At 45.1% G+C, this 12500-nt stretch overlaps 1 protein-coding gene across 2 annotated transcripts in view; it reads left to right on the top strand.

Moving 5' to 3' along the window:
- Nucleotides 1-12500, top strand: part of ulk2 (unc-51 like autophagy activating kinase 2) — a 40085-nt gene that overhangs the window by 24039 nt on the left and 3546 nt on the right. Inside the window, exons 15-26 of one of the 2 annotated variants that reach the window (XM_023420493.2) lie at nucleotides 4847-4996; nucleotides 6820-6965; nucleotides 7062-7154; nucleotides 8917-9188; nucleotides 9578-9756; nucleotides 10306-10415; nucleotides 10502-10639; nucleotides 10866-11107; nucleotides 11189-11367; nucleotides 11462-11580; nucleotides 11765-11922; nucleotides 12148-12283. In XM_023420493.2, the coding sequence (XP_023276261.1) occupies nucleotides 4847-4996; nucleotides 6820-6965; nucleotides 7062-7154; nucleotides 8917-9188; nucleotides 9578-9756; nucleotides 10306-10415; nucleotides 10502-10639; nucleotides 10866-11107; nucleotides 11189-11367; nucleotides 11462-11580; nucleotides 11765-11922; nucleotides 12148-12283 (1922 nt within the window). The remainder of the gene's footprint in view (nucleotides 1-4846; nucleotides 4997-6819; nucleotides 6966-7061; nucleotides 7155-8916; nucleotides 9189-9577; nucleotides 9757-10305; nucleotides 10416-10501; nucleotides 10640-10865; nucleotides 11108-11188; nucleotides 11368-11461; nucleotides 11581-11764; nucleotides 11923-12147; nucleotides 12284-12500) is intronic. The other variant, XM_023420494.2, reaches the window with a different exon arrangement.

Genomic DNA, 12500 nt, shown 5'->3' with positions numbered 1-12500 from the left:
TGGCTTTCTTGCTGAGACTTGGATGAGAAGATCGATACCAGTCTCATGTGGGGAAACACCTAAGAGCATCTCTAGAGCTCATTAATTAACGCGTGTGTTTTAATTAACACCTGTTTTCTCATGTGTTTTAATCCATATAAAGTGTGAACATGAGCAGTGTTTTTATGGGGTTGTCCTGCACCAGAATATTTCATGTCCAGGAGGAGTGACTTCCTTAAGGCTTGTTGTGATGTTGAGGTTGCCAGGCAACCAGCACACGCTTCAGGAAGTCACTGCATCCAGCAAAAAAAAAAAAAAAGGTCCACAGGAAAACCACAACTTTGTGTTTTTAATGTGCAACTTCTCCTCCTTGTTTCCAGAGTCATTAATCACCAAACGGCTGCTTCACAAGTAAATGAGCAAAGAAAATAACATGATGGAGGTTTTATTGTTTGTTTTTTAACAAGGGATTTTATATAGTTCTTTTTTTTTAGGGTAGAAAAATTACTAATGATCATGGAAACGTTTCATCCAACAAAAGAAAGAACAAAGAATCTGTAGATGCAACAAAACGAGTCACATGACGCCTTCACTCACTCATTCTGGTAAATCAACCACAATCTGACCTCATAGGTTTCATGTCCTCCGTCCACCTGGTCCAGACCTTGAGGGAAAATGGCCGCCTCTCCATAATGTAGATTGTGTTTATTGTTCTCATCCATTCCTCAGCGCTGGGCGGCTCTGGTTTTAGCTTCTTCCTCCCGACAGCCTGGTTTTATTGTTCTTTATGTGCAGTATCTGTGGTTGTGACATTGAACCAATCATTCAGGAATATGAACTGATTAATTACCATTTCACTGAGCTGATGTTTCCAGCTCTGACTGTTTATTTCAGCCATAAATTGTTGAATGTTTGAAAGCTGCAGATAGTGTGTCATTCATCTTCACTAATTAGACTCAGTGCACAGAAAATGAACTGGGTGTTGACGAGTGGATAGAAAACAGACTGAGTGTGGTTCACACAGCTTCGTCTTCACGAGTGTCTTCTTCATGTGTTTCTATGTCGGTGACGTTTCTATTGTTTTCCTGTGTCGCTGTGTCTGTGACCGGCCTCGTCTCTGCTTCACACCACACATCACACACTCACACTGTCCGCCTCCAAAATCAGCCTGATTGACTGAGCTATGAATCAGACTGTGAGCCAAACAACAAGGTGGAGCTGAGCTAAATAAAGCAGCTGACCCACCAGAGGCTGCGGGATAAGAATAGACTCACACACTCGCCACAACGCGTCTGCAATAACAAACTGTGACTGTTCTGGAGTCTCAGCTGTGTTCACAGATGAAGACATGCTCTCAGGTACTGCAGCCACAGCAGTTTATCCTCCACACTCTCCATGTTCATGTTCGGCCCCGTCCTCATGGAGATGTTGGTTCTGGGTCTTTTTCCAGAAGCGTTGTCCCTAAGAACTCGACCTCGGCCTGCGAGCGAAACGTCTTATTGCGTTACATCAGAAAAGTGTTTGTGGACGTCTTTGGTCTTTGGATTAACGGACTTTCTTCTTGCGTAGCGATTGAGAGGCTAACATACATGATCGAACCAAAAAGTCATATTTTTCATAAAATATGGGATTAATTTCTCCCTTTCTGCACTTTCCCTGTTTTTAACCAGTAAAAGTTTGTTTATTGATTCTCTACTTTAATTGGTTTTAAACTCGGCTTCAGGTAAAATCTAAAAGCTCTCTGCTGTCTGTCTGTTTGTTGTTTCTTTATTCTGCCCTACGTTTGCTTCTGCAACTAATCTCATGAAAAGACTAAAACCAAGAGTCAGTTCTCAGTACGCTCAGGCCCGAGCTCACACACTGAAGATTCAAATGTCTAACGCTCCACAAAGACACAGTTTTTCTGTATTAGAGTCTCAGTAATTACATGAAACGGCGAACAGGAGGAGGAGGAGGAGGAAGTGTTGCTCATGAGCCGAGGAGGCCTCTCACCTCATTTATTACTTATTGACATAATATGATTAAAGCTTTCATGAGGTTTCTGCCATGACTTTATAGTAGCCTCCACTTTCTCCTGTAATAACATGCAATTGTGAAAATGGTTAATTAAGATTTCATTCTGAATCATTAATAATTTCATTTGAAACTTAATTTGTAGTTTAAATTATTTTCCACGGCTCAAAAACCAGTCACCTGTTTTAATGTTCTGTGATTGGATCAGAATAAACCTCAGAGTGTGTGTTCATGCTGATGTGTGTGTTCATGCTGATGTGTGTTCATGCTGATGTGTGTTCATGCTGATGTGTGTTCATGCTGATGTGTGTGTTCATGCTGATGTGTGTTCATGCTGATGTGTGTTCATGCTGATGTGTGTGTTCATGCTGATGTGTGTGTTCGTGCTGATGTGTGTGTTCGAGCTGATGTGTGTGTTCATGCTGATGTGTGTGTTCGTGCTGATGTGTGTGTTCGTGCTGATGTGTGTGTTCATGCTGATGTGTGTTCATGCTGATGTGTGTGTTCGTGCTGATGTGTGTGTTCATGCTGATGTGTGTGTTCATGCTGATGTGTGTGTTCATGCTGATGTGTGTGTTCGTGCTGATGTGTGTGTTCGAGCTGATGTGTGTGTTCGAGCTGATGTGACTCATGCCTGTGCAGATTCCTCAGGCTGTGACACAAACACAGTCACTTGTTATTAGGAAACAGTTCATGGTTTTGGTTTTTTTCATGTGATTTGTTGACGATGAGAAACATGTTAAATGTCTCCTCCTTTAGATCCTGTTATTAGAGTCAGGTTCATCACGGAGACACAGCTTCACCTCGTGTCACCAGTTCTTTTCCTGCTGTTTATTTCCAGCTGTATGAAATCCCTGTTTGTTTCTAAATGAATCATTAACATATCCTTAAAGCTGGAGTAGAATTTAACTGTTAAAAGGTGTGTGTCACTCTTTGTTCCCTCTTTCTCTTCCTTTGTTGGTGACCTGCAGCCAGACGCTTCACATTTCTTCTTCTCTCCCTGTTTTCCTGTGTAAAGAGCCTCGAGCCAAACTCCGCTCCCTCCTCTCTCTCCCCTCTTTCGTTATACTTCTTCTTTCTTTTCCTCTTTGTTGCTGTTCTGTCTCATGTTCCTCTCACTAACTGTTCACCCCCCCCCCCACATACATCAGTTAACCATTGACACTGGAGGAACTTATTTTCTTTGTTAATTACTGGATTTTTCTCACAGTTCAGTAACAGGAGCCAGACTCTGACAGAGCTGCTGAATCGCAGCTTTGTTTATCCTCCGAGTGTCGTAGCTTCACTCCACTGGCTCCCAGTGTCTTTCAGAATAGATTTTAAGGTCCTTTTAAGGTCCTGGCAGTAGAAGATTCGAGAGCTGGTGAAGGATTATAAAACAACAGACTTTTAAACACACACAATTTTACACACAAGAACATAGAGTGCAGCTTTTTTTAACTGATCCAAAAGCATGAAAACCCTGCAGAGCTGTAAGATGCTCAGAGAACAGTTTTAAAGATTATTTAACTTGGCTTTTAATGAATTCTTTCATATTTTATCTTATAGATTCTGTTTTTCATTTACATATTTTATCAATTGTAGAACACTTTGAGCTGCAGACCTGGTATGAATCTGGTTTATTGCCATGTAGGTTTTCAGCACACGAGGGATTTGCTTTGGTGTTTTGGTTCATATCAACAGACATAAGAAGAAGAAAAGAAATAGAAACATTTAACAATAAAATAAAATAGTTACAATAAAATGTGAAGAAATATTGTGGAAAAGAGTAAATAGAAAAATATAGATTTATACAAGCTGTTAAAGGAGTAAAGTTTATTGTTATTAAACAGATAGGGAGATGGAGGAGAGGAGCAGGGTGTCTGCAGAGAGATTATTATGATAAAGAAAGAGGGAGATTGTAAAGAGGAGAAGAGACGGATGAAGTGAGAGTTGATGTTCGGCCCCCTCCCCCTCTCTCGGGCTGCGTGATGAAAGCAGGTCAGTGGAGAGACGACTTCTCCTCGTTTCACTCTCGCCTCTTTTCAAACAGCAGTTGTTCACTGACCTACAAATTCTGTCTTTAACGAGGACGTTAACGTTCCTCTCTGAGTCCGGCCTCGGCTCGGATCAATACAGCTTCACTTCAGCCTCACTGTATCAGATGTCTTCTGGATCGGGGGGGGGATGGGGGGGGGGGCTCATGATCAGGTTTATATCTCAGTCCCACAAAGACCTGCTGTCTGGTTCTTTGTCTGGACTTGTCTCTGCCTCACGTGTCGTCGTCCTCCTCTCTCCCTGTGGACTCTCACAGGCTTCACATCGTTACATAACACTGGTTTCCAACTGGTGCTGCTCTCTAACGGCCACTTCCTCCAGCCCCCCCCCCCCTCCTGGTTTCTATATGTAAGCGGGGGCCCCTCTGTGGGTGACTCGGTCATGACTTTCTGTTCCAGAACATTTTGTCTCTGGAATAACAAAAGAATGTAAATGAGCTTCTGCCTCTCTGCGCTTCCCGTGCTGTGTCACACAGAGCACAGCAATGCACGTGCCATTGGCCGGCCCTGCCTCTAGCCCCGCCCCCAGGAGGGTGAGCTTGAAGCTGATTGGTCCTGACTCTGTGTTTACATGGAAGCTCAGCCCCCTTTTTTTTTCCCCTCCTCCCCTCATGATGTGCAGGGCTAAACTTAGTTCCTGAACTCGCCTGCGCTCTGAGGTAAACAAAGAACTGAGAGTCAGAACATCAGAACGGTTCTGTGGAGAACGTCTCACAGCAGCAGCAGCTGTTTAAAGAGGTTTACATTAAAGATGTGCTGCAGGTATGGAGGCAGCAGCCGCCTCTAACCGCTGTCCTCTCCTCGCTCGCCCCCTCCAGGCAGCCGCAGCCCACCCCGGGACAGACGCCCATGGTGTCCCCACGGGCCGAGACCACCCCGATCCCCGTCCCCACCCAGGTCCGCAACTACCAGCGCATCAAGCAGAACCTCTCCAGCAGCCCGACCACCACGCTCTACAGCTCCCCCAGGTAAGAGCCGCCTCTGCTGGGCCCCCGGGTGACGGACGGTAACACCTGCATGTGATTAGTCATGAAACACCTGGAGCGGGAAACCGTCTGTCCGTATCGACTCATGACTAATATTTAATGGTTTCATCAGCTGTAAAGTTTCACTGAAGTTACATCAGCTGAGTCTGTGGCCTCCGACCTGCTGCGGGGGGGTTCAGAGGAGGGAGGGAGGGGGGCAGCTTGTTTCACAGGAAGATTAGTTTGTTGTCGGAGCCGGAGAACACATGAGGTACTGTAGATGTAATCAGCTGCTTTATATAGTTAATGTGTGGTGCTGACTCCTCTGGCGGTTTCACTTGTTTGATTTGCTGTTAAATAAAGATTAGGATGAGTCTGATGTTTGTGCAGCAGCAGCTGGTTCAGTTGACCTCTCTGGATCTTGTCCCTTTGACCTCTAACAGGTTCTTCTTAATGTGTGTTTATTGTTTTCATCGCTGCATGGAGCAGAATGTGGCCGGTAGAAACGTTAAAGGAATATATGGATTTTAAATTAGCTCCATTTTACTAATAACAGCCTGTAAGCAGATGTTAAGATACAGCTGTAAACCACAAGCAGGAAGTAGATTTGTTTATGTTGGCCTCTTGATATTACCTAATAGTTACAGGATTTGTCCTTTGTTCACCTGCAATATCTAATTTCTGAATTTAACATATCCAGCACAGTTTACCTGCCACAGGTGACGGGAGATGTTCCTTTACATTTTAAGAAACTCCACAGAGGAAGGTTTTCACTATATATTATTATTATTATTTTAATATGTTTATTATTGTGATTTCATCGAAGCAACACACATTAACAACAAGAGAAATACAAAAATAAAAAGAACAGAACAGAACATCTCAGCTCACAGACTCATTCACATTCAAACAGGTGAGAGACTGAGGATTTACATGAAAGTAAAAATAAGAAATATGTCATAGACAGGTGTCGCTCAGGTCTGTACCACACAAACCCTCCTGTGAAAATAACAGATATCTAAATCAATATGTGACATAAAAGACTCCAATAATCAAGTATGACCTGATGCCGATATGTTTTGCATTCAATATATTATAATGTAAATTTTACATTTTTATCTTTAAAGGACAATTTAAAGGTGTTTTATGTAGCAGGAAATGCATTTGACACACTCAGAGAAACACTGAATAGAAACATAAATTTAGTTTGTTCACAGGAAACCTCCACAGGCTGTTTTTAATGGATCTGTATTATTTTATGACTGTATCTCAGTAATTACACGAGGTCTCTATAAGACACTTCCTCTGGCTGCGGTCGCACTAAATATTTAGTGCGATAGATCTGAGATGTGCAAATGAGCACTTTGCTCAGCTCCCACACTTGCTTCTCTTCTGTGTGCCGCAGATCTGTGCTGCGGTCGTTACAGTGCAGCAGCAAACACGTATTTACCACCAGGTGAAACTGTCTGAGGAGAAGCAGAGAGAGAGGAGACTTTTATTTTTAATTAACTCTCAAAACTCAGAGTTAAAAGTAATTAAAGTAACGGTAAACTACTTTATAGCGTTAAGCATAAAATAAAAAAATAAGTTAGAACTCTTTTTTTGTCTGAAATCTGAGTTTAAAGTCAGAATTTAAAAAAATAAATACATTTTCACATATGGCCAGTAATCCTCAAAAAGTAAACAGCAAACTTCTTTATAGAGTTAAGTAAAAAAAATTAAAAAAAAGAAAGAAAAGAAAATGAGTCTGAATTTTGACTTTTTTCTCTGAACCCTCAGTTTAAAGTCAGAAATGTGTTGAATATGTTTGTGTTTGTGTTCTGTAGGTCCGGCACAGTGAGGCGCTCCAACACTAGTCCTATGGGGTTTCCCAAAGTGGGCTCCGGGTCCCCCAGCTCCGCAGATGTCGCTCAGACGGTGGGCCGCCGCCTCTCCACCGGCAGCTCCCGGCCCTACTCCCCCTCCCCCCTCGGTGAGGACGCGTCCAGACGTGTCTCCGAGCACATCGGGCTTTTTAATAACAACCTTCAGACGTGACACTAACGATTTAAAATAACTGTGTTTCCAGTGGGAACCATCCCGGAGCAGCTGGGTCACTGCTGCTGTCACCTGCAGAGCCACGAGCCGCGCAGCCGGAGCTCCTCAGGAGGTCGGTGCACAGGTGAAACCTCACCTGGTCACTGGGTTAACATACACATATATAAATACTTACAATATCACCTGAAGGAGCCTTAGTGTTTTATATGTGATTCATTTGTGTTTGATATATTAGTTATTAATGTCATTTATTTTACTGCGATCACAGTGATTCTGCAGCGCTGGGTCACATCGATGCTAGTGGTTGATTTAAACCAAGGAAGTAGATTTGAGGCTACGTCACCAAGACAACCGATTTAGACGAGCTAGCATTTGATTGGCTGGAAGGGTGGAGGCTATCTGAAGGCTTACGTCATGTGAGAAAAATATCACAGTGGAACCTGACGTCACCAGAACAATGTCAATGTCAATGTTAGCTAACGTTAACTAGCAAGCTAACCCTGGCTTCTGTCTTCTGTAGGCTAGCTGTCAGGTTGTTAGCAGTCAGGCTGCTAGCTGTCAGGTTGTTAGCAGTCAGGTTGCTAGCTGTCAGGCTGCTAGCTGTCAGGTTGCTAGCTGTCAGGTTGTTAGCTGTCAGGTTGTTAGCTGTCAGGTTGTTAGCTGTCAGGTTGCTAGCTGTCAGGTTGCTAGCTGTCAGGTTGTTAGCTGTCAGGTTGCTAGCTGTCAGGTTGTTAGCTGTCAGGTTGTTAGCTGTCAGGTTGTTAGCTGTCAGGTTGTTAGCTGTCAGGTTGCTAGCTGTCAGGTTGTTAGCTGTCAGGTTGTTAGCTGTCAGGTTGTTAGCTGTCAGGTTGTTAGCAGTCAGGTTGCTAGCTAGAGTAAACATAACATGGCGGATATATCAAAGTATGAGTTTAATTTCTGTTGAGAAATGCCATGAAAACGTCTCCATGAATGAATGATTGTGTAGAGAGTCGAGCAGCTGATGAGGAAACAGGTTTTAAAATGATGGTGTGATTAAATATATGTTATTATGGATTTATTGTAAATGACTTACTTACATTTAACATAACCATAGTGACACAGTCCACCTGTTCTGGTGTTAACAGGGAAGTTATTAGAACAGTATCATTTAGAGTTTTAGTCTTTGATCTGTTACTGTTAGTTTCATTATAATTTAAAAAAGAATGTAAACTCAGAACTTATATGTTAATAAACTGAGTCCTCTTTGTCTGTGTGTGTGTGTGTGTGGGGGGGGGGGGGTTGAGACCAAACCTACGCCCTTCATATAATCACCTGTGTTGGAGGTGGAGACAGGTATTGATCGCTGTGGATATTTTCATTTATTTTCTGAACATTATAATCAGTTGATCTTTTTGTCAATAAGTGTAAGAGAAATCAAACCGGCCTCAGCCTCTCAGCCACTTGAAGATAGTTTCCTGAAGTCACTACATAAATATTCAGCATTAACATTTACATTAAAGTTAGCATGTTAGCATGAGCTGCAGTGAGAAGCTGTTGTTTTGATCTTCTCCTCCAGCGTCATCACTCAATTACTGACTGAGTCACAATGACTCGACATCCTTTTTAAAAGTCTCTGACGCTGCTGCCGACATCTCACAACTTCTGCATTGTTTGTGTCAGGATGTCTGTTGTCAGGGTGACCAGTTTTTTTAAATAGAGGGAAGTGACAGACAGACCGCAGCTCTGCGTCTCAAAACAAACAGATTTGAGGACCAGGGGTCTTCTTCTGACTCAGCTCAAACAGACGAAGCAGCATCACAACATTTACAAATGTCCATGATCGACCTGCTAATTAACTCCCCAGGTGTTAATTGGTTACCTTGAACCTGGACTGACCTGGACCCTCTCTCTCTCTCGTCCCTCAGGTTCCCCCGTCCCGTCCTCTCAGCTCCTGGGGGCTCGGCTCCAGAGCGCCCCCACCCTGACCGAGGTCTACCAGACCAGGCAGAAGCTCCACAAGCAGCTGTCGGACCCCGTCCAGCCTTCGTCCTCCTCCTCCTCCTGCAGTCACTCCCCTCAGCTCGGCCGCCCGGCCAACCTCGGCTCCTCCCCCACCAAGCTGCTGGGCTCCTCCCCCCGGACGTCTGACTGGCTGCAGAAGTCCCCCCTCCCCACCATCATCGGTTCTCCCACCAAGGTGAGTTTTTATTAAGTCTGCCGACGGTCGACAACGCAGCAAATATAATATCTGGGGGCAGTTGCACAAAACACCTTAAGTTTTCCCTTAGTCTGAGTTAAGGTTTCTTTAAAATGTTCACTTAAGTATTTAAGGTTTTCTCCTGATCTCAGTCTGAAACTTAAGGAATCATTTAAAGTCAGTTCAGACCTTAGAGACCAAACTAAGGAAACTGTGTCCTGTCGACACGTCTGAGTTCATGTTGAAGAGGAAGAACGTCCCGAGAGTTCGAAGCTGATACGATCAATGATGAGGAATTAATTTTTCTTTAAGATTTGATTGTCAGTTTCTGATTCGTCCGACCATCTGATCAAAAAGTTTATTTATGAAAAGTTTTTTTCTCCACTCAGATCATCTCGGCTCCGTTTAAGATCCCAAAAACGCAGGCATCCTGTAACCTGATGGCGTTGGCCGACAGTCCCGTGCCCGCCAAGATGCTGGCAGATGTTCGGGATATCTGCGCCCATCACTGCAGCCCGTACCTCACCGGGCGGCCGGCGGCCCCCGAGGCCAGCCGCACCTTCGGCAGGTAAGACTCACAGTCTCCGTCTCAGCTTCTGCTTTTACTCAACGTCCATTAGTGTCCATAAGTTCTGCTCCAGTCATTAATGAACACGATACACATGATGCTGTTCAGTTATTTACATATTTATGTTGCCAAGGGAACCTGAATTAAATCTATTGTTAAACTTGTGAAACTTCTTTATTTATTTTTCTGGGTTTAAATGAAGAGTTTTAGTTTCACACATTTAGTTTAATCCATTTTTATGCATAAATAAATAAATGTATTGTTATTATTTTGTTGTTGATTGATTTATTATTATTATTATCATTATAATAATATTAATAATAATAAAAACTGCTGTTTTGACCTTTGACATCTTAGTGAGGTCGTGTGTGTTGACCTGGCAGAGTTTGTAGAGGAAAGGTCACCAGCTCTGCACCGAGACTTTAGCCACTGAAAGAATGATGTAATTCAGGAAGTGAGATGCTACGTCCCTCTGTGTTACTTTGACCCCTCCCCCCTCTGTCGTTCCTCTGCACCGTGTGACGTGCGTGACCTCTGGTTTCTCTGCAGGTCTGTGAGCACGGGTCGACTGTCTGAGCAGCCAATCAGAATCACTCTGGGCGGACAGGCCTATCAGGGCAGCACAGAGAGCCTGAACACGGAGCGACCCATGGACACAGGTACGTGGTCGCTGCTGCACAAACACTGGACACGAAACTTCATTTAAACGTCAACAACGACTGACTGAATTTAATTTTCCCAAAAGCCCCTGCAGGTCCCAGCGGGCTGGCTCACGGCGGCTCAGCGAGTCCCCGTACTGTCCTTTTCACCGTGGGTTCACCGCCCAACAGCAGCACTCCTCCCACCTGCAGCCACCTGTGCACCCGACCACGCACCACCTCTGGTGAGGACGCCACCTGAGCACAGCCAGGCCCTGTTTTATTTTGAAAACTGGGTTGTGTTTTATTTTGAAAAAAAGAATATGAAGTAGATTATAAAAATAAAGATAAATATAAAATTTGAAAATATGTCCTTATACATAATATATATACAGAAATATTTCCTTGTATAAATAAATAACTGATACATTAGAGGTTTGATAACAGACGTTGTGTCCCCCCCTCCCTCAGTGGGCTCCAACAGCTCGGCCGGCTCCCTGTGCTCCACCAGCGGTCGCAACTACGTCGGCTCCCCCCCGGGCATGGCCATGGGCTCCTCTCCCCCAGGAGGGTTTGGGGGCGGGCAGCTTGTCCCCGGGGCGGAGGGGGCGCCCAGCAGTCTGCGCTACGTCCCCTACGGCACCTCTCCTCCGAGCTTGGAAGGGTTCATCACCTTCGAAGCCCCAGAGCTGCCTGAGGAGACGCTCATGGAGGTGAGGGGGGGTCGGGTTGAGTGTTAGTCTCTGTATTTAACAGAGAATCAGGTTTTCTAACTTTGATTTCTTGTGGCACAGAGAGAGCACACAGACACCCTGATGTACCTGCGGATGATGCTGTCCTTCACCGACTGCGTCCTGGAGATGGCGGCAGTTCGAGCCGGGGGGGCGGAGCTGGGCGTGTCGGCGGCCTCCCTCTACCCTCCCCAGGACAGCGTGGTCGTGGACCAGATCAGCCAGCTCAGCAAAGAGTGGGGGTAAGCTGTGACTGACGGTGTAACAGAGCCTGTTGTTCTGTGCTGCTGCGGCTGCAGAGCGTCTCATCCTCTGTGCATGTGCTGCCCCCTACAGGCAGGTGGAGCAGCTGGTGCTCTACATGAAGGCGGCGCAGCTCCTCGCCTCCTCCCTCCATCTCGCCAAGGCTCAGATCAAATCAGCCAAACTCAATCCTTCCACTGCTGTCAAACAGGGTGAGTCATCTCCCTGTGCTCAGACTGGGACCAGAGCTTTAAACTGGGAACGGTGCACATACTTCACAGAGAGGTAAATCCAGTTAGTAACTGAGTTTACTCCAGAGAGAAATCCTAACGTCTCTCCTCCCCCTCCCCCTCCTCCTCTTCCTCCTCCTCCTCCTCTTCCTCCTCCTCCTCTCAGTGGTGAAGAATCTGAACGAACGTTACAAAAGCTGCATCTCTCTCTGCCGACGACTCACCGACAAACTCAACCACTTCTTCTCTGACAAGCAGCGGTTTGTGGATGAGATCAACAGCGTCACCGCCGAGAAGCTCATCTACAACCATGCTGTGGAGATGGTGAGAGTCTCTCTCACATACACACACACACACACACACACACACACACACACACACACACACACACACACACACACAGTCTTCATAACTCAAAAGAGATGAAAGGAATTTAGTCTGATGTCGATTCTTATCGCTGTAATCTACACTAGTGTCCTAATGTGTGTGTGTGTGTGTGTGTGTGTGTGTGTGTGTGTGTGTGTGTGTGTGTGTGTGTGTGTGTGTCAGGTTCAGTCAGCAGCTCTGGATGAGATGTTCAAACAGACGGAGGACATCGCCTACCGCTACAGTAAAGCCGCCATGCTGCTGGACGGTCTGTCCAAGATCCTGCAGGACCCCACGGACATCGAGAACGTGGTCAAATGTGAGAACTGACTACACACACACACACACACACACACACACACACACACACACACACACACAGAGAACATTTTCAAACTGAATGAACAATGATCCAGAAGTCAGTTTTTATTTATAAGTTTTCTCTGTCACTTTCCACACAGAGCAGGTTCAGACTCTTTATTACATTGATTACACAGAACCAACAATTACCATTGTGAGCACCCCCCCCACCCCCC

Source organism: Seriola lalandi, unplaced genomic scaffold (assembly GCF_002814215.2).
Source record: "Seriola lalandi dorsalis isolate HSWRI2012SDOR001 ecotype SW California unplaced genomic scaffold, Sedor1 jcf7180002054646, whole genome shotgun sequence".
NCBI classification, from domain to species: Eukaryota; Metazoa; Chordata; class Actinopteri; order Carangiformes; family Carangidae; genus Seriola; species Seriola lalandi.
Note: the sequence above shows the minus strand (reverse complement) of the source record. Positions and strands in the feature narration are given on the sequence as shown.